General features: G+C 36.4%; 2 protein-coding genes across 5 annotated transcripts; both read left to right on the top strand.

The window, feature by feature from the left end:
* Positions 1-13,315: 13,315 nt before the first annotated feature.
* On the top strand, positions 13,316-18,087 carry LOC120136099 (lysophospholipid acyltransferase LPEAT2-like). 3 transcript variants are annotated; one of them, XM_039152211.1, is made up of 14 exons: positions 13,455-13,945; positions 14,035-14,215; positions 14,305-14,364; positions 14,534-14,697; positions 14,802-14,865; positions 14,968-15,036; positions 15,189-15,284; positions 16,053-16,097; positions 16,280-16,350; positions 16,518-16,584; positions 16,697-16,747; positions 17,458-17,568; positions 17,661-17,708; positions 17,805-18,087. In XM_039152211.1, exons 1-14 carry the CDS (start codon positions 13,455-13,457, stop codon positions 17,949-17,951), a joined length of 1,665 nt encoding a protein of 554 aa, XP_039008142.1. In that variant the 3' UTR covers positions 17,952-18,087. The 3 variants fall into 3 exon arrangements, 2 of the variants coding, with proteins under 2 accessions (XP_039008143.1, XP_039008142.1); XR_005517304.1 differs by lacking the exon at positions 17,805-18,087 and having other exon boundaries at positions 13,316-13,945; positions 17,474-17,568; XM_039152212.1 differs by lacking the exons at positions 14,534-14,697; positions 14,802-14,865 and having other exon boundaries at positions 13,316-13,945.
* A 2,389-nt stretch (positions 18,088-20,476) lies between these two features.
* Positions 20,477-23,812, top strand: LOC120136100 (MADS-box protein SOC1-like). Of its 2 annotated transcripts, none has more exons than XM_039152214.1 (9): positions 20,477-20,547; positions 21,209-21,247; positions 21,588-21,777; positions 22,519-22,594; positions 22,860-22,921; positions 23,010-23,109; positions 23,210-23,251; positions 23,351-23,392; positions 23,469-23,812. In XM_039152214.1, the coding sequence occupies exons 3-9, from the start codon at positions 21,596-21,598 to the stop codon at positions 23,613-23,615; spliced, it is 651 nt and encodes a 216-aa protein (XP_039008145.1). In that variant the 5' UTR covers positions 20,477-20,547; positions 21,209-21,247; positions 21,588-21,595; the 3' UTR covers positions 23,616-23,812. The 2 variants fall into 2 exon arrangements, with proteins under 2 accessions (XP_039008145.1, XP_039008146.1); XM_039152215.1 differs by lacking the exon at positions 20,477-20,547 and adding an exon at positions 20,707-20,842.
* Positions 23,813-26,577: the final 2,765 nt, after the last annotated feature.

Here is a 26,577-nt window from a genome sequence, read left to right as displayed (position 1 = left end):
AGATGAAATAAGATTGAAAAACTCTTCTCTTGTGTTTGATTGCTTGGATAATTGTTCTCTTACTTCTTCAAGTGTCCTCAGTTTGTATTTATAGCTTGGAATGAGTTTGAAGTTGTATATAGCCGTTGGGGATGTTTTGGAGCCGTTTGGGGATGATTTTTATACTCAAAAAGGTTGCCCATAATAGAGGAAATCGGTACCCCTTCATAGGGAATCGATACCCCTTCATAATATTCAAATATTATGATCGTTGGGCTGTTGAACAGGGGGGGAATCGGTACCCCCTGGGGGGGAATCGGTACCCCCTGAACATTCTGTTTTCTCAAAGGCAAAAACCTGCAGGGGGTATCTGTACCCCCTGGGGGGGTATCTGTACCCCCTGGGGGGGAATCTATACCCCCTGGGCAATCTTGAAACCCCTTAAAATATTTTTGGCTCAAATCCGAATTTTAATTGATTTTGAATTATTTTTGAAACCTTTTAAAAACTTTAAATAAATTCAATTAAGTCCAAAAACATTTTGTAAATTCAATTCAAGTCCAAAAACCATTTTGCCTTAAATTGTTATATCGAAACATAGTTCAACAATCTCCCCCTTTTTGATATAACAAAACATTTAAAAAATTGTTTTTGACAAAACTCCCCCTTAGTAAAATGTTTAATGAAAAAGATACTAGTTGTTGGAAAACATATGAAAATGTTAAGCTCCCCCTTTTCTCCTTTTTCATTAAGAAATTGAATTTTTCAAACCATAACCTCTCCCCCTTTTTGTTATATAAAAAATAATTCAATATTTGAAGTTCAAAATAACTTTGGAGAGTAAGTAGTAAATTTGACATTTTAAAAATCATTTGAAAAATCAAAACTCCCCTTGAATAAATGCATTCCAAATAAAATTAAGCTTTTAAGTTCATGACACTTAAACAAAATATTGAATTTCTACAAATAATAACAAACATGTTAGAGGCACATGAAATTCAATATATCCAAGTCTAAAATACTTTATGCAATACCAATTGTTGAAATTTGATATTAATACCAATTGTTAAAATTAAGTGCATATGCATAAAGTTTTCCAAAAATGTTATGCATTTGAAAATTTTGATATCAATTGTTAGAGAGATATCATTTTCATTTAAACCACATGCATAAACATTCAAATTTAGGTCAAAATTTTTTAAAATTTGTAAAATCAAAGTATTTGAAAAATTGATATCAATTGTTAGAGAGATATCAATTGCATTACAACCAATTTTGACCAAAATTTTATTATGATGAACTAAAAATTTTGAAAAATTATTAAGACATTAAAATGTTAATCATAATTTCTTTTTAACATACATGAGATTAAAAATAATACATAATTACTTAAAATCAAAACTCATGCATGCTTAAAATTAAATGAGCAACCAAATAACCAAAATTAAAAGCATTAAGCTTAGAGGTTACCCATTCCTTTTTCATGTGTGGCTAGAGCATCTTGAATATCATCATCTTCATCACCATTGCTCACACACACCTACAAGAGACATTCATTTCGATTTTGGTATCCAAATTGCTTTGGATCCTTGGACGTTAGTTTCAATGCCCCTTGTTCCTTTCGGAACCCATACTTGTCTAATTTTAAAATGTTTTCCTTTCTTCAAAGGACAAGTATGTTCCAAATGACCATGAAAATGGCAATGTGAGCATTTTGCCATTTTTACACATAATAGGTTATTTTTAGAAATTAATTCTTTTTCTTTTGTTAAGCCTTCAAGCTTAACTTCTAACTCAAAATTTTTCTTTTCTAAATCATTTATTTTGATTTTTTAAAGCTCTAAATCATTTTTCAAAATTTGATTTTGATTTTCAAAATCAACTTTTGTTTTCAAAATCAAATTATCTTTAATTTTGAGTTTTGAAATTAATTTCGTATATTTGGAATTCATGGTCTCAAATCCCAAATACAACCTATTATAAGCATCTTGTAACTCATCAAAAGTAAATGAATTAAATTCATTTGAGTTAGAAGATACCTCAACTTCTTCATGAGTGGCCATGAGGCATAGGTTGACTACTTCATCTTCATCATTGGAATCATCTTCATCACTCCAAGATGCAACAAATGTCTTCTTCCCCTTTTTCTTTAGAAGAGGACATTCATACATGACATGCCCCTTTCTTTGACAATCGAAACATACCGGGGGACTCTTTTTCTTGGTTGATTCATGTTTCACTTCCTTGGAAATCATGAATCTCTTGAGTTCCTTCAAGAGCTTGACCATTTCTTCTTTTTGTTCATCATCGTCTTCATCAACCTCATCACTTGAATCTTGATAGCTTTCATTGATGCCTACGTCCTCATTCTTCTTATTCTTCTTCTTGTTTTTCTTCTCTTCCCTTTCTTCATCTTCCTTAACCATCATCTCATGAGTGAGAAGGGAACCAATTAGCTCGTCGAGAGTGAGAGACTTTAGGTTTCTTGCTTCGATAATGGTCGTCTTCTTTGATTGCCACTCCTTTGGAAGATAGTAAATCATCTTCCTCACAAGCTTCTCATTTGGGATTGCTTCTCCATATCCATTGAGATCGTTGACAATCATAGAAAATCTATCTGTCATAGCTTTGATATCTTCATCGGGTTTCATCTTGAAGTTCTCGTAGCTATGGTTGAGAAGACTTTTCTTTAATTCCCTCACTTCGTCAGTTCCTTCATGAGTGACTTGGAGCTTATCCCAAATTTCTTTGGCACTGGAACAAGATGAGACTCTTCCATATTCATTTGGGCCTAAAGCACAAAATATAATATGTATAGCCTTAGAATTAAGCTAAAAATTTTTCTGCTCTTCTCTACTCCAATCGTTGTACTTGCCGGGTAGAAAGGAGTAACCGTCCATGATTGAGTACCAAGCTCCTAGATTGTATCATTGAATGAAGTACATCATCTTATTCTTCCAATGTGCATAATTTGCTCCATTGAAGAAAGGTGGCTTGTTGACCGGTTGTGAATCCATAATAGGATATTCTTCAAGATAATAAGCACCGGAGGTGGAAGCCATCTTCTCGGTTGTGTCGGGAATTGGTAGAGCTTCTTCGAGGATCGTCTCAAGGTGGTTAAACCTTCTTAATGAGTTAGGCTCTGATACCAATTGATAAGATTTTCGGAAGCTCGAATCGACAACCGGAACGGTTTGCAAAGAGGGGTCGGAACGGTTTTATGTTTAGGGAGTAAGGAGATTGAAAGATAGAAAATTGCACAGCGATTTAGAGTGGTTCGACTTTCTCAATCAAAGTCTACGTCCACTACCTTAGCTCCTCACCAAGGATTTTCCAACAAATTCACTAATTTGTTCTTTCTTTTGAGGATAAAGAGTAACCTTACAAACTCCCTAGTTTTTCCGGGCTAAACTAGAACCTTTCCCTAGCTTTTACACGGGCTAAGCTAGAACATTTCCCCTTTACAAAAGGATAACAATGTAAACAAGAAAACCTCTCTAAGGTAGGTGTTTACAAGATTGAGCTCTCAAGAACAAAATATTTACAAGAGAAAGATGAAATAAGATTGAAAAACTCTTCTCTTGTGTTTGATTGCTTGGATAATTGTTCTCTTACTTCTTCAAGTGTCCTCAGCTTGTATTTATAGCTTGGAATGAGTTTGAAGTCGTATATAGCCGTTGGGGATGTTTTGGAGCCGTTTGGGGATGATTTTTATACTCAAAAAGGTTGCCCAGAATAGAGAAAATCGGTACCCCTTCATAGGGAATCGATACCCCTTCATAATATTCAAATATTATGATCGTTGGGCTGTTGAACAGGGGGGGAATCGGTACCCCCTGAGGGGGAATCGGTACCCCCTGAACATTCTGTTTTCCCGGAGGCAAAAACCTGCAGGGGGTATCTATACCCGGGGTATCTGTACCCCCTGGGGGGGGAATCTGTACCCCCTGGGCAATCTTGAAACCCCTTAAAATATTTTTTGCTCAAATCCGAATTTTAATTGATTTTGAATTATTTTTGAAACCTTTTAAAAACTTTAAATAAATTCAATTAAGTCCAAAAACATTTTGTAAATTCAATTCAAGTCCAAAAACCATTTTGCCTTAAATTGTTATATCGAAACATAGTTCAACAGAGTGGCTGCTGGAAACCGGTTTAACCGGTTTTCAACCGGTTCTGACCGGTTTCAACCGGTTTGACCGGTCTGAACAGGTTTGACCGGTTTGACCCGACCCGATCGTTGACCCGACCCGACCGGACCGTTGACCATTGACCGTTGACCGTTGACTTTCTTTGACCAAAACTTAAAATGGCTTTGACCGAGCATTAAACGACCGTTAATCTTTTCCGAGTATACCTATCCTGATAGTTTTCGACGTGCCAAATCCGTTTCCGCTGTCCGTTTTGTCAAATTCGAACCCGAAGGACTCCAAATTGACGGTCAAAGTAGTTGACTTTGACTTTGACCAAGAATCTGAATTTTCGAAAAGTCATACTTTATGTTTTTCGACGTCCTGATTCCGATTCCGTAATTCGTTTGGCCAAATTCAGACTCGAAATACCCAAAATTGATAGTCAAACCCGAAAAATGCTTATATACTTAAGAAGTCTAGTTTTGAACAATTAAATATGATTTGGGACTGATAGATTATTATTGTTTGAAGGTACAAGAGACTCTCCGGATCGTTCGTCAACTCGACCCAGCTCTTCTAGATCAGTTAAACCACGTGTGCCATTATTCACGCGTTCGAAAACGGTAGCAGAGCGTGGTGAAACCAGCAATCAGTAGATTTGCTATTTGAACCTATTATCGAGGTGTGTTCCCTACTTATTACTGAACTGTTTTATTGGTTTTAATATATGGTACACCGAATTCATTGGTTATTGTTTTATGGATGCACCAATTTAATGTGACAATTTATGGAATATGACTGCTATCTAATTTTTGTTTTGAAATGGTATATGATTACCATGTTTTTGGATTTATGGAATTTATGTCACGGTGCAATTGAATTTTGGAATTGAATTACGATGGAATAGCTCTGATCAAGCTAAATGGGCCTAATGTGACTCTTGAGGGCCCCAAGATGTTTCATTAGGTCGGCTTTCCTTTGCTGTGTGCTTTGGGTAAGCTATATGGACTTATTGACTTAGGCTTAAGGATACAAGCTTCAGAGCCTATCCTTAAGTCGGCTTTCTTTTTGCTATGTGCATAAAGTAAGCTATATGGAAAATAATTTTGAGAACTACTGATGGTGTACCAGAAAAGGGTTTAAACTATGATTTTCAAAAGTTAAACTCTTTTACGAATTTGTGAGATTACTGGACTATGATTTGTACCTATTGACATTTTATGGAAATGTTGGGACACACTGAGCCTAGCTCACCTTTTGAAAATGTTTTCCCCCTTTCAGATACTGTTGGTTAGATACCTCGGTTCGAGCACTTGGAGGATCAACATATCTCTTGAAGTAAATCAGATTGTAATGTTTTTATCTTGCAAGTTGACTTTATTTTGGTGACATAGACCTTATTTTAAATATCGGATTTTATAATGATGACTCTTTTGCTAGTACTGCTCGGTTTATTGTGATTTTGAATTTGAAGACATGTTTTAAATTAAATTATTATTTATTGGTACTATATTTACGAGTTGGATTTTGATAGTATAATTTGTTTATAATTTCATGTTATTTATAATGTGATTTTATATTGATAGAATAACGATTTCGGAAAATGTCTTTAATAATCATAATGTGATCCACTAGACTTAGTCGAAACGCATAGGCCGGGTCTAGGGGGTTACATTTATTGGTATCAGAGCTTTTGGTTTTTAACCCTCGGACTGTGTATGAGTCCACATTGAAAATACGGTTTTGAAATATTTTACAAAACGAGTTACTAAGGCCATGTCACAAAGTTATTAAGATTTTAACTATGTTTGAGACTCCAAGTGCTTATCTAACCCTAAGTTTTATCTTCTGTAGTAAACTTGAGATCCATCAAAATGAGTGCTAGACGTGGTCGTCGAACTAGCCGTGGACGAGGTCGAGTGGCTAGATTCGCAGATCCGATCGATGAGATACGGGTAGATCCCCCACCTCCGATAGGTGATCATGCTCCTACGACCCCAACGGATCTGCCTCCTGCCGCTGGTATTGGCATGACTACACCGATAATAGGAGCGACCGATATTAAGTCAGAGTCTACCGGAGTTGCTTTGGATGAGAATTTTGGTAGACAATTTCTGCAGTTAATACAGGGAGCAGTCAGAGCTACTGGTGTTGTATCTGAGGTTCCTATTTCGCAGACTTTGATTGCCAATGGAGTTAGAACTTTTGGGGGACAGATAGGTGGAGCTTCTACTGAAGCTGAGGATTGGCTCCAGGATACAGAGAGACGCATGGATCAGTTGGGTTTGGACTCAACTAAGAGATATCAGGGTGATGTGGCGATGTTAGATGGCAATGCCTACACTTGGTGGGAGTCAGTGACCAGTAGTGTTCCTACCGATCGTTTGACCTGGAATTTCTTTAAGGATCGTTTTCGGAGTCGCTTTCTGGGAGAGCGCTACTTAGCTCAGAGACGACAACAGTTTCAAGACCTGGTTCAGGGAGACATGACTGTTTCTGAATATGAGATCGAGTTCCTGAAGTTGCTGAAGTATGGATTCAGTATGGTACCTACGGAGAGAGATCGATGTCGTAAATTTGCCCTTGGACTCAGATACGAGCTGCGTAGGCAAGTTGTAACCCATCAGGATGAGATATTTGATGTGCTGGTGGGCAGAGCCAAAGATGCGGAAGAGGTGGAGGTTTTAGCTTCTGGTAGAGAGCGTGTTGATCAAGATCGATCTAAGAAATTTTCAGGCCCAATGGAGTCATTAGCACAGTCCGGGAAGAGGACTCGTACTTCAGCCCCTCAGAGAAGCAATACACGTTTCAGGCCTGCAGCATCCTCACCTTTAGCTGTCAGTCGAGGCGGTTCCTCGTCGTATTATAATGGGCCCCTTTGTGAGTATTGTGGTAAACATCACTCAGGAGAGTGTCGTAAGAAGATGGGTCTTTGCTATCAGTGTGGATCTAGTGGTCATTATCGGAGGGATTGTCCTCAGTTAGTTTCGTTTGAGCATACCACTACCCAAACTCCTGTGCGTTCGTAGACTACATTACATACCCCAATTAGAGATCGTAGTCAAGGAATGACTCGAGGATCAGCGTCCAGGACAGACAGTAGAGCCCGACCTCAGCAAAATAGAGGGCAAACAGCTTCTGAGGCTAGACAGCCAGCTTTAGTTTATGCAACTAGACGTCGTGATGACAGAGATGAGCCTGAGGTTATTGCAGGTACATTTACTATTTATTCTACCCCATACTTTGCATTATTGGACAATGGCTCCACTCACTCCTATGTATCGAGCTCAGTATCTCGAAACCTTCAGATTCAGATCGAGAACACTGAAAATACTGTTACAGTTACAAGTCCAGTAGGACAAGCGGTATTAGTGAATAAAGTATTTCGGCGTTGTCCTCTCGAGGTTCAGGGAGAAATTTTTCTCGCTGATCGTATGGAACTTCCTTTAGGGGAGTTCGATCTAATTCTTGGAATGGATTGGTTGAATAAATACAAGGTAAAGCTGGATTGCGAATACAAGCGGGCTACTCTGAAGACTTCAGATGGTCGGACTGTTGTGTTAATTGGTGAACGGCGTGGTTATCTCTCCAATATAGTTTCAGCGATGGAAATTGATCATATGATCCGGAAGGGATATGAGACCTTCATTACTTGTATTTTGAACACCAAAGGTGCATTGTCCACGATCGAGGAGATTCGTACAGTTAGCGAGTTTCCTGATGTTTTTCCGGAGGAGTTGCCGGGGTTACCTCTTGATAGAGAGGTAGAGTTCGAGATTGAGACTTATCCGGGATCTTCACCTATTTCTATGGCACCTTATCGTATGGCTCCAAAGGAACTTAAGGAGTTGAAAGTCCAATTGCAAGAATTATACGATCGAGGATTTATCCGACATAGTACTTCACCATGGGGAGCTCCAGTTCTATTCGTGAAAAAGAAGGATGGGTCGCTAAGATTATGTATTGACTATCGGAAATTGAACAAGATGACGGTCAAGAATAAATACCCATTACCCAGGATTGATGACTTATTTGATCAATTGCGAGGAGCTACTGTATTCTCTAAGATTGACCTTTGTTCGGGGTATTATCAATTGAAAGTTAAAGGATCTGATGTTGAAAAAACGGCCATTCGCACTAGATATGGTCATTATGAATTTTTAGTGATGCCTTTTGGTTTGGCGAACGCTCCTGCAGCTTTTATGGATTTGATGAATCGGGTGTTCCGACCATATTTGTATCAATTTGTGGTGGTATTCATTGACGATATTCTGATCTATTCTCGTACTGAGGCAGAGCATGACGAGCATTTGAAGATCGTTCTGCGGACTTTGAGAGAGCATCGTCTATATGCCAAACTAATCAAGTGTGAGTTTTGGCTTCAAGAAGTGTCATTTCTGGGGCATATTATTTCTGAGCGAGGTGTTCAGGTTGATCCCAGCAAGATAGAGGCTATTATGAATTGGAAACGACCTAAGAACGTATCTGAAATCCGCAGTTTCTTGGGCTTGGCTGGTTATTATCGACGTTTTTTTGAGGGCTTCTCGATCATTGCTTCTCCTTTGACAAAGTTGTTAAGGAAGAATGTGTTGTTTGACTGGGGCGAGGCACAACAGGAGAGCTTTGAGAAATTAAAGGCGGTTTTGACTCAAGCACCGGTGTTGATTCAACCAGAGTCCGGGAAGGATTTTACAGTGTATAGTGATGCTTCACATTCAGGACTTGGTTGTGTTTTAATGCAGGAAAGTAAGGTGGTGGCTTATGCATCCCGTCAGCTGCGGCCGCATGAGAGTAACTATCCTACTCACGATTTAGAGTTGGCAGCAGTAATTTTTGCCTTGAAGATTTGGAGACACTATCTTTATAGAGAGAAGTGTTATATTTTCACAGATCATAAGAGCTTAAAGTATCTTCTGACCCAGAAGGAACTTAATTTGAGACAGCGTCACTGGTTAGAGCTTCTAAAGGATTATGATTGCGTGATTGATTACCACCCTAGTAAAGCTAACATTGTAGCAGATGCTTTGAGTCGAAAGATGGTATCGGAGTTGAGGTCTTTAATGGCCAAGATGAATTTATATGACGATGGCACTTTGTTAGCAGAATTGCAAGTTAAGCCGACCTTGGTTGATGAGATCAAAGCTAAGCAGCCCCTTGATAGCTCCTTGCTTTCCATCTTTGAGCAAGTAGAGCAGGGGACAAACTCAGATTACGCAATTGATCAGGATGAAGTTTTATGCTTTAAAGGTAGATATTGTGTGCCTGATGATGCTGAGTTGAGGCAGACTATCCTTACTGAGGCTCATAGTAGTCCATATGCTATGCACCCCGGAGGAGATAAGATGTACTGGAATTTGAGAGAGAGGTATTATTGGATTGGTATGAAGAAAGACATATCTGACTTTGTGGCTAGGTGTTTGACTTGTCAGCAAGTTAAGGCAGAACATCAACATCCATCAGGTTTGTTACAGCCTATCAAGATTCCTGAATGGAAATGAGAGCGTATTACTATGGATTTTGTTACTGGCTTGCCTATGACTCCTTCGAAAAAAGATCCAGTTTGGGTGATTGTTGACAGACTTACAAAGTCAGCTCACTTCATTCCTGTGCGAGTAAATTATACTTTGGATAACCTGTCAAGATTGTATATTTCAGAGATTGTCAGATTGCATGGTGTTCCATTGTCTATTATTTCTAATCGAGATCCGAGATTTACTTCGAGATTTTGGAAGGCGTTACATACGGCTTTGGGAACAAGATTGGATTATAGTATATCTTTTCATCCATAAACTGATGGTCAATCTGAGAGAGTAATTCAGATTCTGGAGGATATGTTGCGGGGTTGCGTAATCGATTTTCATGGTAGTTGGGAGAACTTTTTGCCGTTGGCTGAATTTGCTTACAATAACAGTTATCAGACCAGCATTCGTATGACACCCTATGAAGCGCTCTATGGGCGTAAATGTCGCACTCTGATCTGTTGGACTGAGTTGCGTGATAGGAAAACGTTGGGACCTGAGTTAGTGCGAGAGACGGAGGACACAGTCAGATTAATCCGTGACCGTCTGAAAGAGGCATTTGATAGGCAGAAATCTTATGCATATCAAAGAAGGAAGGATATACAGTTTGAAGTGGGAGATCGGGTCTTTTTGAAAGTTTTACCCTGGAAGAAAGTATTGAGATTCGGGCGTAAGGGTAAATTGAGTCCAAGATTTATTGGACCATTTCGTATCTTGAAGAGGGTAGGACCTGTTGCATATCAGCTTGAGTTGCCTTCTGAGCTAAGTCGTATTCATGATGTCTTTCATGTATCAATGTTGAGGATATACCGTCCAGATCCAGGTCACATTATTCAGGTTGAAGAAGTAGAGCTGAGACCTGATTTGTCATTTCAAGAGGAGCCCATTCAGATCTTAGAGAGAGATGAACGAGTTCTTCGGAATAGACGAATTCTAATGGTCAAAGTTCAGTGGAGTAATCGAGGCCCCTCAGAAGCTACTTGGGAGACATTGGAGTCAATGGAGGCTCAGTTTCCTCAACTATTCTCATAAGGTAAATTTCGAGGACGAAATTTCTTGTAGAGGGGGAGAATTGTAACAACCCGAATATTTACAAAATAATATTAATTGAAATTGGAGGTAAATTGTGAAAATGGGTGAAATTAAGTGACTAAATTAAAATTTATGGAAACTTGTATGCCATTTTTGAAGTAAAGGAAATTCAGGGACTAAGCCCTGAATTTCCCCTAAAACTGTCGGTAGGCTTGATGATTTAAGCGTGATTTCTGATTTACAATCAGAAATCACAAATGCTATTCCTTCAATTTTCTTCCTCTCACACCTCCACTTTCAAGTCCGATCTAAACGCCGTCCGAATTCCGATCGTTGTTTTGAAACCACCGTTGTGTTCATCATCGAGCGAGGAACAAACCCTTCAAATTAATTAAAGCGAAACGTGGCCAAACGTCGGGAATTTCCAGTCAAAGTAGCGACGGTTTTGTTAGCTCTATTGCTGAGAAAATCTTAAATTCACCGCTGATCGTTGCTCCGTTTACGACACCTCCCGCACCATCGTGTTCCTTGTACCGTTCCGAGTTCACCGGTGTCAACCTTGTCCGCCGTAGACGGCGGCGCGTGAGGAGGTGGTGCAGTCAAAGATTCGGCCAATTTGAAATCGAGCTCTCCGCCGTTCAAAAATTTGAACCGATCGTTGTAAGTATCTCGAAATCGCTCAAAATAATTTTTAGAAATTTTTCCGGGATTTTTAGGGCCCTGGAGGACGCCTCACGCGCCACACACGCCGCCGCAGGGTGAGTGGCTGCTGGAAACCGGTTTAACCGGTTTTCAACCGGTTCTGACCGATTTAACCGATTTCAACTGGTTCAAACCGGTTTGACCGGTCTGACCCGACCCGACCGGACCGTTGACCGTTGACTTTCTTTGACCAAAACTTAAAATGGCTTTGACCGAGCATTAAACGACCGTTAATCTTTTCCGAGTATACCTATCCTGATAGTTTTCGACGTGCCAAATCCGTTTCCGCTGTCCGTTTCGTCAAATTCAAACCCGAAGGACTCCAAATCGATGGTCAAAGTAATTGACTTTGACTTTGACCAAGAATCTGAATTTTCGAAAAGTCATACTTTATGTTTTTCGACGTCCTGATTCCGATTCCGCAATTCGTTTGGCCAAATTCAGACTCGAAATACCCCAAATTGATAGTCAAACCCGAAAAATGCTTATATACTTAAGAAGTCTAGTTTTGAACAATTAAATAGGATTTGAGACTGATAGATTATTATTGTTTGAAGGTACAAGAGACTCTCCGGATCGTTCGACAACTCGACCCAGCTCTTCTAGATCAGTTAAACCACGTGTGCTATTATTCACGCGTTCGAAAATGGTAGCAGAGCGTGGTGAAACCATCAATCAATAGATTTGCTATTTGAACCTATTGTCGAGGTGTGTTCCCTACTTATTACTGAACTGTTTTATTGGTTTTAATAAATGGTACACCGAATTCATTGGTTATTGTTTTATGGATGCACCAATTTAATGTGACAATTTATGGAATATGGCTGCTATCTAATTTTTGTTTTGAAATGGTATATGATTACCATGTTTTTGGATTTATGGAATTTATGTCACGGTGCAATTGAATTTTGGAATTGAATTACGATTGAATAGCTTTGATCAAGCTAAATGGGCCTAATGTGACTCTTGAGGGCCCCAAGATGTTTCATTAGGTCGGCTTTCCTTTGCTGTGTGCTTTGGGTAAGCTATATGGACTTATTGACTTGGACTTAAGGATACAAGCTTCAGAGCCTATCCTTAAGTCGGCTTTCTTTTTGCTATATGCATAAAGTAAGCTATATGGAAAATAATTTTGAGAACTACTGATGGTGTACCAGAAAAGGGTTTAAACTATGATTTTCAAAAGTTAAACTCTTTTACGAATTTGTGAGATTACTGGACTATGATTTGTACCTATTGACATTTTATGGAAATGTTGGGGCACACTGAGCCTAGCTCACCTTTTGAAAATGTTTTCCCCCTTTCAGATACTGTTGGTTAGATACCTCGGTTCGAGCACTTGGAGGATCAACATATCTCTTGAAGTAAATCAGATTGTAATGTTTTTATCTTGCAAGTTGACTTTAATTTGGTGACATGGACCTTATTTTAAATATCGGATTTTATAATGATGACTCTTTTGCTAGTACTGCTCGGTTTATTGTGATTTTGAATTTGAAGACATGTTTTAAATTAAATTATTATTTATTGGTACTATATTTACGAGTTAGATTTTGATAGTATAATTTGTTTATAATTTCATGTTATTTATAATGTGATTTTATATTAATAGAATAACGATTTCGGAAAATATCTTTAATAATCATAATGTGATCCACTAGACTTAGTCGAAACGCATATGCCGGGTCTAAGGGATTACAACTTTATTTGAATACAAATAGCAGAAAATAAAAACAGTGTATTATGACAGAATGTTTTTTCTTTCTAAACGATATAAATTTAAGCAACTTATTTTTATAAATATATATATAAATTTATTTAAATATAAAATCAAACATAAATACTCCATCCTTCTCGCATATATCCACGTGCAAATCACGTCCAACAAATATATATATATATATATATATATATATATATATATATATAAAAGCCCAACCAAAAATTTACTCCATCTTTATCGCATAAACCTCTCCACTCCATTGTCGCTCCCTCCGTATATTTTCCTTTCACCCAAAAATACAAAAAGAAAGGGAAAAAAAACCCCGTAGAATTCCTTTCCGCTGATTCTCATTTTCGATTCAGTAGAATGGCGGAGCGTGATCTAACGTCGCGGCTTCTCTCTCCTCGATCGTTGTATCAACCTCAGACTGTTCTCAATGTCCAAGACGACCAAGATTCTGAACCATCCAATCAACAATCTTCCCTCCAAACCGCCATTTCTCATCAGAATCACAATCACAGTCAAATCTACCATGAGAACGGGAACGTTAGCTCTCCGAATCCATACGAATTTCTCTGGTCTGGTGGATTATCGGTTCCGGAACCGACCACGGCTGACCCGTTTCGAAACGGGACGCCGTATGTTTCCGGAGTTTACGAAGTAGTAAAGATCGTTCTGTGTTTTCCGATTGCTTTAGTGAGATTGGTCCTGTTTGGGTCGTCGTTGGCAGTAGGTTATATCGCGACCAGGATAGCGTTAGCGGGGTGGAAGGATAAGCAAAACTCAATGCCCAAATGGAGGTCGAGGCTTATGTGGATCACTAGGGTTTGCACTCGCTTTATTTTATTCTCTTTTGGGTAAGTTAAAAACAGATAATATTTATTTTGAGGTTGAAATTTCTACTATTTATGATAAGTTGAACCCTTCCGTTAATCTTTACCTTCAGTTATCAGTGGATTAGAAGAAAAGGAAAACCAGCACCAAGGGAGATCGCTCCGATTGTTGTATCTAATCATGTATCATACATAGAGCCAATTTTTTATTTCTATGAATTATTTCCAACAATCGTTGCATCAGAGTCCCATGATTCAATACCCTTTGTCGGAACTATTATTAGGGCAATGCAGGTAATCTACGATCTTAATTTTTTTATAATATGTCTTTGTAGTTGCAATTTGCTTTATGTGTGTACTGAATTCTTCTTTCATGTTTGTAGGTGATATATGTTAATAGATTCTCATCAACATCAAGAAAGAATGCTGTAAATGAAATAAAGGTAGAAAGTTTCTATGGCATTTTTTGCTTGTTTGATGTAATTGTTCAGAATCCGGAAATGAAAACAATAGAAATGTTTAGTTGTTCATGAATCTTAGTTAATTTATATGATCTTTATCAAGTTGTAAGCTATTTGATACAGAAATGTGCTTTCAAGGTTCTGTAAACAGAGAAGGGCTTCATGCCATACATTTCCAAGAGTGCTACTGTTTCCTGAGGGAACTACAACTAATGGGAAGTTCCTTATTTCATTTCAACTTGGCGCATTCATCGCTGGTCATCCAATTCAACCCATAATTGTTCGTTATCCTCATGTACACTTTGACCAATCTTGGTAGGACTCGGTTTCTTTAGTCAAGCATACTATCTTTTATTTTTGTTTTTATTTTTCTCCATGCATGATGCATCAACTGAATTTCCTTTTGTTGTCTTGTTTAGGGGGCTTATTTCTTTGGCTAATCTCATGTTTAGAATGTTTACTCAATTTCATAATTTTATAGAGGTATGTGACCTAGCTTATCTAATCCCCTTCTTACTTTTATATTCTGCAGTTGAGAAATTTTACTCTCTGTTAAATCCAATTCACAGTTTTCTTAATTGACAGGTAGAATATCTCCCTATACTTATGCCCTCTGATCATCAAAAACAAAATGCTGTCCGTTTTGCTGAGAGGGTGAGTCTTTGCTAGTTATCTAGCATATATACAGTGTACATTCTATGGAATTTAATATTCCAGATATGTTTAAGTAGTCTACATGTAATTCTGTTTTTCCTGGTAATGTTGGTGCTTGTAGATTATTTAATTGTTCACATGTGTCTGGGCAGACTGGTCAAGCTATGGCAAGTGCTCTCAATGTTGTACAAACATCTCATTCTTACGGGGATTTAATGCTACTTACAAAAGCTGCTCAAGTACAACAGGTTTGTGCTTCTCAGTGGTTGTTTATGAACTTCTAAATAGATGGAAAATTGAAATTTAGTTTTTTGAGAAATTGGGGTCCATGACATTTACTTCATCCTGAAGTGTACTTGGGAATTTTTGGGCCAAAGGTGGTATGAAATTTTTATGGGCAGGATGAAATAAAGATTTTTAATTTAATTGTTTATGGGTTGGATAAAATGAAGCTTGCAGAAACTAGGCTTTCATTGTAGAAAATAAAGATTTTTACTTACGATAAACCATGAGAAGATTTGCAAATGTGAGTTAGTAAATTATGTATGCTAGAAAAGGCATTATTAAACCTTCTTTTAGTTCCTATGAACATAAATTTCTCTTCTCTTTGTAATATGTTTCCTTAGTTTTCTATATTTACTAATAGTATTCTAGGTAAAGCATACTATCTGTTGAAGCAAGTGTAGGGTGTTTACATCTATGTTTTGTTTACTTAATGGAGATTGGCGGCATATAGCATAAATAAGTAAAAATAGAGAATATAGTGCATTTAGTTTAGTACCACTACTTAAGTCCAATTCATGTTCTTGTTGGTGGATGTATTGATATAGGAGCAAGTATATTGCTAACTAATCAACTAACACCTGGTGCATTTTCTGAATTATTAGTTGCACCACCATTCTTTCTGGAATAATATCTCGTAATGAACAGCTTGGCATTTGATTATTTATGCTGAGATACGAGTCTGATTGCTTTTGTAATCTGTGCTAATAGTTGTTTTAACATAACTTTGGCAGGAAAATCCCTGGAGTTATATGGTTGAAATGGCCAAAATTGAATCAGTGAGTCAGACATTGAAATTCCTCTAAGTTGAAACATACTTGTATTATTTTGTCTTCTTATGAAAATACATTTTTATTTTGAAGTTGATAACCATGCCTTTATTGCCTCCTATGAGGATGCTTACTCCTGTGTTTCTATCTCGTATTCTCCTCACTTATTAAACCATTTTTTCATCTTGCAGCTATACCACATAAGCAACTTGGAGGCCGTGGACTTTCTGGATAAGTTTCTGTCCATGAACCCAGACCCCAGGTATTTCCAAGTCATGATGAGAAGTATTCTTGACTTCTTGTTACTGAGCCAACTGAGAGTAATGGTTGACTAGTAGAACCACACCACCTCTAATTCATACACACTGAAGGATATTTATTCGTTCCTTTTTGTTGTATTTTTTAAGCTTTGAATAATGTCTCTTGCAGTGGCTGTGTTAAACTTCATGATTTTTTAAGGGTTCTGCAACTAAAGCCTTGTACAATTTCGGAAGAGGTCATTTGTAATTACTCTGTCCGTTGATTTTTGCATATGGTTTACTTATGTATCCTAGTAATATTTTCTTTTTCTTCATTATCTTGTATTGTAATTTTTTTCTCAAGTACAGATTTTTGGGTTCCTTGATGTGGAGAAGAATGGATCAATTACATTTAAGCAGGTAGTTCTACTGCCCATACCTCCTGTTGGATTTTCTAATTCTGTTCACTTGTGTCTTCTTTGTTAGCATCTCACTTTAGCATATTGCCACCCGACCAAGTTCATATCTAGACTTCTTTTTCATTCAATGATCATATCTAAAAAATATTTTTACCTTAAGCACAGCCAAATATATTCCTCAATCCCCATTGATTAAACCTTGTTTACCTGAAGACCTAGACTTCTCTTTCATGTGACTAATTAGTTTTCCTTAGCAAGTCATGTTTATGAACTTCTGGACTTGTTACCCCTTCCTCTATGTTATTACCACCACTGCGTATTCTGCTTCTATCTTGCTGTTAGGTATCAAGTTTTTAGTTGTCTGCTGATGTCCCATTATCGGAAAATTTCAGAGAAGATATACTGCTGATAACTCTTTAGAGGCATACTTTTGTTGCGGATGAAATCCCACTTCATGTTTTAGCATTGTTATTGCCTGCCTTGTAAAAAGGAAAGAAGAAAAACTATACTAGTATTGGTTTCCTTACAAAACAAGAAAACTATTCTTTACCTTGTCAGTTTCAGTCTTGTTCTATGTTTTGTATATCACTGCTAGATTCTTGTGCTTGATTTCAGTGTGAAACCTCACCTGAATTTTGGTCCAAACTCACCTTAAGCAAATTTTGCTTACATATATGTCTCACCAATATAGTTTTATGTCCTTCCTGGCAGTTCTTATTTGGATCAGCTCATGTTCTGAACCAGCCTCTCTTCAAGCAAGCATGTGAGCTAGCCTTTGCTGATTGTGATGAGGATGGAGATAACTACTGTATGAAGAAAGAAGTATGCGGTTCTTTCTTTCCTTTCCCTTAGTTTGTGCATTTATGATCAAAAGATTAAATTAACCTTTTTGTTTCTGATTGCCTCTGGTGCAGTTCGCAGATAATCTTAGAGTCAAATTTCCAGACCTGAATGACGATGAGGTAAAGAAAAGAAATTACATGGGGTTGTTTGTGAAATGTAGTTTATATCATCATTTCAGACTCGATGAAATATTCGCGTATGCGCACAAATTGTAGGTTAATGGGCTGTTCAGTCTATTTGATATGGACAACGACGGGAGAATGAGCAGAGATGATTTCTTTTACACCCTGAGGAAGAACCCTTTGTTGGTAGCAGTATTCTCACCCAGGTTGGTGCACAAAAATCTTATCAAAAGCTCGTGATAAGCTGCTAGAGGAAATTGTTTGATGAGTGGAGGTGCCATGCTCTGATGTTGTCGACATGGATAAGATTTCTGTGTACTATGTTTTTTTCCCGTGTTAACTGATTGTGGAGGGAAAGGATTTTGGCGTACTGTTACTCATAAGTGGCGTTTTATAAACACATCGCTTGTTCCTGCCTTGCCCTATACTGTACTTTGCTCACATGTTCTCTATTGATTTATATCAACTTTCCTCTTTTTTTTATTACAGAACATGATTTTATGCAAGTTACCGATCCCTTTCTGGCCGGTGGCTGTTATAAAATCATAGTATATACTAGGTATTTTTTAAAATAATATATATATCCGCCCATCATCAAAATACGAATATGCTCAAAATAGAACAACTCTTGACACGTAGGGAAAAAACAAAAAAATATAAGAAGGCAGCTACGTAGATAGGAAATTCCGATTTCATACCTCACACGAAAAGTATGCGTTGGAATTTATATAAGATGGATTAACGATAAGAAGTTGAAGCAAAAAGTTGAAATCGTCATTGATTGCATCATCATTGTGCTTAATTTGTAGCCAAGTCAATGACGGGTCTTTCCTCCACTATTTTACAAGTTCACACACTTTACTTTTTATTATATTTTGACTATTTTCTTTGAGTAAACATGGAATGTACTTCGTTGATTGTTCACTTGTCTTTTAGTTACGAGATTGAAGATTTAGTCTTTATTTACAAAATTATATTTTATTTCAAGATCAACTATGATTTCCCTCTTTAGGGGACATTTGGTTGGCGGCATATTGGATTAACGGATAATAGAATGTCATTTTTTCGTTTGATTGGCAAACATTCATAATCTCTGATAACCCTTTATTTCTAACAGTGGTATTTTAGGGTATATTATCAGAAATGTGATTATCTCTTCCATTAGTATTGTTGGATTACCGGCGTTTTGAATTAAAATGTCCTTATTTCCCCCCAAAAATATCATTATTCAGTCGTTAAATAAAAAAAATTCTACGAAGATTAAATTACAGATTTATCTTTAAATTATTTTAGATTTACAAAAAAAAATTTATAATTAGAATTTTATATGAAGTTTAGGAGTTATAATAAAATTTTACCCTTTCATTAAACATATTTATCTTTTCAATTTTATAATATATATATATATATATTATGAATTTAAAATTTTAAAGAAAATATATAAATTAATTATAGTAATATTATAGTAGAATTCAACTTGTTAAAAAAATATATAATAAGGACAATTTGATAAAATATATATTCCAATAATCTTTTATTCCTTTAACCAAACGATGTAATCTTACATTCATGTTAAACGAAACAAACACGAAATACAACATTCTTAGTAATCTTATTCCCGCCAGTAATATTATTCCCACCGATAATTTTACATTTCGTGAACCAAATACACCCTTAGAGATTAATCATAATATAATAAATATATATCTTTATTGTTATGATTATTTTTATTTGTTCAACAATCTAGAGTGTTTGTTTAAATATTTTTTTAATCGTCTATGTAATTTTTAAAACCTGAAATATATGAGAAAAATAATAATAATATTTTCATTTAACACTGAGATCATTAAATGAGTTTTTCTTATGTCTTATACTGTATAAATATAATATGTTATTCAAAATTGTTAGGAGGATATTTAGAAAAGAGAAAAGTAAAATAATGAAAAAAGTTGCTACAAAAAATGGGGCAACCTCACAAATTTATGAAATAGAAAATAATGGTCGGAAGAGTGGTCCTTATAGGGCTTTAAACGAGTTGAGTCGAGTTTGAATATCGTTGAGTTTGATTCGAATTCGAAAAGTTAAAATTAGGCTCAACTTGACTCGAAAACTCACGAGCTAAAAATTATCTAGCTCAGCTTGAACTTGAAATATAAAATTAAAACTCGACTCAAACTCGAAAAGGCTTAAACTAAAAAAAAATTCAGGAGTTTGATTGAATCTCGAGACTCGAGCTTAATTAAACTCGATTTTGAGCTCGATTCAAGCTCGAACTCAAAATCGAATTTGAACCTACAAAAAATATTATATTACATTTAAAAATATATTTTTAAAAATTTATAATTATTAATAATTTATTTTTAATATATTTTTAATAATGTAATTTTAAAAAATCTAATGTTATAATATAACATTTTTTCGAGTAACTGCGAGTTTTCCCAGTCGAATATTACGTAGTTCGTTTTAGCTCGTTAAGAATTCGAGTTGAGTTAAATTGAGTTTATTCAATTTGAGTGTTAATTGAACTTTAACCGAATCAATATCAAATAACTCACTATTTATTTCGTCAAATTTACCTCCTATATCCTCGTTCGTTTCTACATAAAAACCGTGTTTTTTTGGGGTTAAGGTTCTTAAAAAAACAAAAAAGTATCGTCACCCTTTCGGTGAGCTTTCGAAAGCTGATTGGTGGTTGTGTACGATGTTGTACGGACAACATTGAACTATTTCTAAATATACATTTGTTTTCCCATTTTTAACTTCAAATTTAGGGTTACTGTTTGCTTTCTTTCCCTTTTAAAATCAACTGATTGGGAGAAAAATTCTTCCGATACAAGTATGTGTGTATATTGTTTTGTTTATTTAAATCCTTAGACTTTTCCTGCAAGTTGGGTTTTCCTCTGTCTGATGTCTCTTTAAACTATTTCTTTACATTCTTTTAGTAAAATTTTCCATTTTCATGTATGTTTTAGCCTTTGGGTTTGTCTTATGAATTTACCAAAACAAGTAAGAGAGGAGGTTTCAGACAAAATATTTTGTTTTAATATACAAACAAATAGATGCCTCTTTGCTTAAACTGTTGATATACTGGTGAGGGGTGGGGGTTGAGGAAGACTGATGAATATGGAAAGGTTGATATTTTTGGATTTTGGGTTTTTCCCTTTTCTTCCTTTGCTGCTTACTAAAAAAGGGTCTGACGAAATATATCAATGAAAAGTAATAATTTTCTAGTCTTGGATCTTCTGGGTATTCTTCTTTGGTTTTTGTTTCCTGGATTTGCTCCTCTTTCATTTAATAGCTTTCTGGGTTTTCTTTTCTCTTTGGTATGCAAGTGTTTGGATGTCATCATCTCTCACGTTTATTTCATCGAAAAAAGCTGTATGATTGAAGGGATCGGATCATAAAACTAAGTGCTTTAAATTGCTTTGAATGTTTGTTGAATTTTATAAATTTTGCTCTCATATTTTCTTTGCTGCTGCTTTCTTTCTTTTATTCAGAACATACAACGAGTTCCAAGCACTTTTCTTGCTTGTCTGGTAAGGTTTTCTCCTTTCTTCCTCTCCTTTTCTTTTATGGGAGATTTTTTTCCTCTAATTTTTTTGGGGTTTCCACCAGAAGAACATTTTGTTTCTTGTGTATTGTTTTCATTGAAGCAATCAAACAACCAACGTATCCCTCGGTTTCCTCATATCAGCGTACGAAAATGTCTATAGTTTCCCAGTTTTCTCAGCTGCTTTGTACTCTAACATCCTAGAAAGAGAACAACAAAAAAAGGGTTTTCTGGGTTTTGTTCGGCTTGATTTACTTAGTGTTTTTGCTGTTGTGTGTAGAACTATAGTGCTGAGTGCTGATAGATTCAGTGTTTTTTGGTTGAAGGAGGTGAAATGGTGAGGGGAAAGACTCAAATGAGGCGCATAGAGAACCCAACAAGCAGGCAAGTAACTTTCTCTAAGCGTAGAAATGGGTTGCTAAAGAAGGCTTTCGAGCTATCGGTTCTTTGTGATGCTGAGGTCGCTCTCATTATCTTCTCTGTCAGAGGCAAGCGCTATGAATTTGCAAGCTCTAGGTAATTTGTGCTTTCTACATATACACATACGGGATTTGCAAGCTAGGGTTGTTTGATCTTACAAAAACAAGTTGACTTGATGTGTGAACAATGCCTGGCACCATTGTTGTTTCTTCATGCAGAGTTTCCAAGAATCAAAGTTAAACTATACTCTGATGACCATTCCCGTATTCGTAATTTAGTGCTAGTTAATGTTGTTTTAAAAATAAAATTCCTTGTTGCTATTAAAGACTGATTAAGAAACAACAGCTCATCCAGTTGATTCAGTTGAAATCTAACCTAAATAGCTTCACCAAAACCGAAAGACACAACTGGAATACAGTGACACTATTTCAATTTCAAGCATGTTTGATAAAGATTTGTAAACTTTGAGACAATCCAGCCTTTCCTAAAGTAGAATGATGACTTTAGTTTTGGCTTTTGATGTAAGAATGAACGATTGTACTACTTTTAGATATATATTTGTTTTTTGTTACTATGTTGGAATGAGGAGTCGAATCTTTTACCATCTAAAACCCACTATGAAAAGTTACCCTATAGTTGATCTTTGTCTTCTGTAAGTAATGTTTGCAATGATGCAGCACCATGTTAATCTTTTGATATTAATCCTGCTAATGGACTGTTGTAATATATATCCAACCGATCCCTTGGCAATGAACATAACCATTCCTATTTGACAAGCACCATGCAATTATTGTCTCACAGTAACACAATTGTTTGCCCTTGATTTTCATTGCTTAGCATGCGGGAGACAATCGAACGTTACAGGAAACATACCAAGGAAAATCGAGTCAAGCCAACTGAAGAAAACATGGAGGTTAAGCTTTTCCTTTCCCACGTATTTACTACTCACTCAAAGATTATACGTAATATGACCCTAACCTTTTCACCAACTAGAATCCTATGTACGTCTTGTTCTCTCACAATTTGTATTTAACCCTAATTACCTTGTCACCAAGTAGAATCCTATTCCGGTTTGGATTGGTTATAAACTGTATTTATGTGGTATAACACGGTCTGGTATCATACTGATCGGGGTTTTGTTTCTTGCTTTATCTCATTCACGTTGACTGAAATGGCAGCATCTGAAGATTGAAGCAGAAAACATGCTGAAGAAAATAGAGCTTCTTGAAGCCTCAAAACGGTATATATATGCTGCTTATTTATTTCTAAATATACATTAGAAGGACTGAACAAAGATATTGAAATTGGAGTATCTGAAAATGCCTCAGAAAGCTACTGGGAGAGAGATTGGAATCATGCACACTTGAAGAACTACAACAGATAGAACAGCAGCTGCAAAAGAGCGTGACCTGCGTCAGAGCCAGAAAGGTTGACGATGACTACTATCAATATTGTGTTATCTTTAACATCCTACAAGACAAATGAAAAATTAAACATGTTAAGTTGTTAACCCTTGTTTACTTTTCAGACCAAAGTTTTCAGGGACAAGATCCAGGAATTGAAAGAAAAGGTATGCCTTGGTGTCACCTATTCTGAATTATATTTCTCATAACATAGCATATATATATATATATACAAGTTTTTGATATTTTTTGGCAAAAAACCTCAGGAGAAAATCCTAGCTGCTGAAAATGCAAAGCTTTGTGAAAAGGTAAGCCGTTAGCATTCTTAAGCTTCCTTCGATACAACTGGAAAAACCCATTTCTTCTTCATTCTTCTTCTTTCAGTCCGGTATGCTGCCATGGGAAGGATCAAAGGAGCAGAGAGAAAAGGAAGTACCAAGCGATGAAAGAAGTCCGAACTCGGACGTGGAGACTGAATTGTTCATCGGACTCCCAGAAGGGAGAACTAAACGCATCCTGCAACCCAACTGATTGATGGACGTTGCCAACTTATTATCCCCCATGCTTATGCTGCTATGCATGGCGTGAAGTTCATTTAGTAAACCTCTTTGTTGCATTAGCTACCATTTAATAAAAGTTCATTTAGCAAGTGTAAAACTGCTCATTGAAAAAAAAAACTCCCTCAAGAGCATGACTTCGGCTTCGCTGTGCTAATATATCCCTCTTTACATGAAGCTACATTGCATGGAAATGATCCAGTGTTGTGTTGACCTATATTACTTAAGAAAGTTCGACCTAAGATTTACCATATTAATATATCCTTATTTTTTATCAGATTAAGGGTCACTTTTAGTCATGTAGTAGACCTAATCTATCTTCGTTCTTTTTTTATTTTTGCATCGATTTAGTCTATAAATTTGTTTCATTGCTACATTTTATACACTACCTTTAACTTAAAATCCTAAATTGATAACCTTAAATCATAACCTCTAAACGTTAAACCATGATCTCTAACTTAAAATTAGGGTTAGGCATGGGATCCGAATCCGACAGGTTTCGACCCTACTCGATCGGGTTGGGTTTTTTAATTAAAAAATTCAGATTCGGGTTCGGGTGAAAAATATCATACCCAACCCAAAAAAATATATATAATTTTACTTAGAGAAAATAACCTCAGTGACAAAAAATGCCTTATAATATATGATTTTAACCAACTTTTTTTTGGATTTGCCAAAATGACCAACTAAATCGCAATGCGATCGATAATTCGCAACGCGATCTCCGGTATCGCAAATCAGTTTCCAGATTCGCAACGCGATTCTGACTATCGCATTGTGATTTCTCAAATTCGCGTTGCGATTTTCCTAATTCGCAATGCGAATACGTAAATCGCAATGCGAATTTGGAAAATCGCAATGCGATTACGTAAATCGCAATGCGAATATGTAAATTGCAACGCGAATCTGACTATCGCAACGAGATTCTGACTATCGCAATACTGAATTTCAAATTCGCAACTCGATTTCTGAATTCGCAACACAAATGTTTTGGGTATATAACTACGCAGCAGTACCAACTCATAACCTAAATCCCTAAATCGCAACTCATTTCATCTCCATCTATCACTCTCTCCGGCGACATCCGTTCCTATATCCAACGACATCCTTTCCCATCCGGCAACAGGTTTTAGTTTCGCAGCTCGTTTGTTTAGTAAATTAATTTACAATAATGAAATCATCTAATGTTGATCATGTTTGGATAGATTTGTGTTTTGGATGATCATGGGAGAATGTTCATGGTGTTTTACAATATATGCCATTACCCATGAATCTTCAACTAAAACTGTCATTAAAAAAGTTAACTTATGAAACTATAATGTTATGTGTTGTAAATAAATTGAATTTAGAGCCCCTAAGTGGATTTAGGCTATCTTATCAGAGAAATGGTAAAGTTTATTTGTTAACCGACAATGAAGATGTTGAACGATTCATTGCTTACATTAGTGTTTCAAGTGATGATGTTACATTGTATGTTGTTGAACCTAGAAGTAGTGAAGTTGGGTCAGTAGCGGGTAGTAATCAACTAAGTTTTTCAACCCCAGTTTATCGTGCTCAAAATTTAATGGTTCCACCACAATTTCATCACCAAGCAAATATTGTTTCACCACATTTCCAATACCAAACACAATCTCAAAACCCACAACCTTTCCCTAATCCAAATCCCAATCAACTTTCAGCACCAAATTCCGGTTTTCGTATTGACCAGTTAGACGATGATGAGCCAACAGAAAAATTTGTGAGTACTAGTCAGTATTTGAAATTTGATCTTGGTCAATACCCGGACTTTGATCTTGGTCAATACTCGGATTTTGATGATTTTTCAGAAGAAGAAACAGACCCTGCGTGTAATGATTTTGATATTGGTCAATACCCGAATTTTGATGATGAAACAGCCGTTGCCGAGGAAGATGTTGTTGATGATAATGAGGAGAAAGTTACGACTGTAAATGAACATGTTGAACATCCATTCTGTAATTCATATAACACTGAAGAAGAAAAAGAAGAAGAAATCCCCAAAGAAAAGTCCCCTAAGAAAATGCCACGGGAGTATAACTAGAATATGCCAGAATTACTTCAGATACCGGAAGAAGAGTTGGTAAAGATAGCAGTTGATTGTTACACAAAAATTATTTGTATCAAGAAAGATGATTGTTTTGATACAAAGGAAGACTTGAAGATAGCTTTGTATACGAAATGTGTGGAAGATGACTATTAACCAAAAGTTAACAAATCAAGCAAATATCGTTTCGAAACAAGGTGTATGATTGACAAAAACTGTACGTGGCGTATGATTGCAAAGAGGATAAAAGATTGCGAAATGTTTCAAGTTAGGACTTTTATTGATAAACATACATGTTCAAGAACCCAAGTTTTTCCTCACCATAGACAGGCAAACAAAAAGGTGTTGGGTGGTTTTCTGGCTGAGTTAATGTTTTTGAATGGCAGGGTATATCGGGGACATGAAATTATGACTGACATGAATACTCGGTTCAAGATTAGTATCTCATATTCTCAAGCTTGGAGAGCCAAATGTTATGCCTTGGAATTGTTGAGGGGGTCGCCAGAAGCATCGTTTGCCCAACTGCCGGCTTATTGTCACAATTTAAAGTTGAAAAATCCTGGGTCGGTAACTCATATCAAAACAGATAGAGATGGACGCTTTGAGTTGCTGTTTATCGCCATTGGTGCTGCAGTTAGTAAATCAATATAATTTTGTTGACTCATTTTTGTTAGTTACATGCATTTCACATTTAAATGATTATATTTCCTGTGTATATGATTTTGTAGATTCGTTCGTTTATTAATTGTATGCGCCCAATTATTATAGTTGACGGAGCACATTTAAAAGGTCGATACCTTGGAGTAAACTTATTAGCAGTAGCCATGGATGCTAACAATGGGATACTGCCAATAGCTTATGGGGTTGGCAAATC

Source organism: Hibiscus syriacus, unplaced genomic scaffold (genome assembly GCF_006381635.1).
Source record: "Hibiscus syriacus cultivar Baekdansim isolate YM2019G1 unplaced genomic scaffold, ASM638163v2 tig00110621_pilon, whole genome shotgun sequence".
NCBI lineage: Eukaryota > Viridiplantae > Streptophyta > Magnoliopsida > Malvales > Malvaceae > Hibiscus > Hibiscus syriacus.
This window is presented reverse-complemented; position numbering and strand designations above follow the sequence as displayed.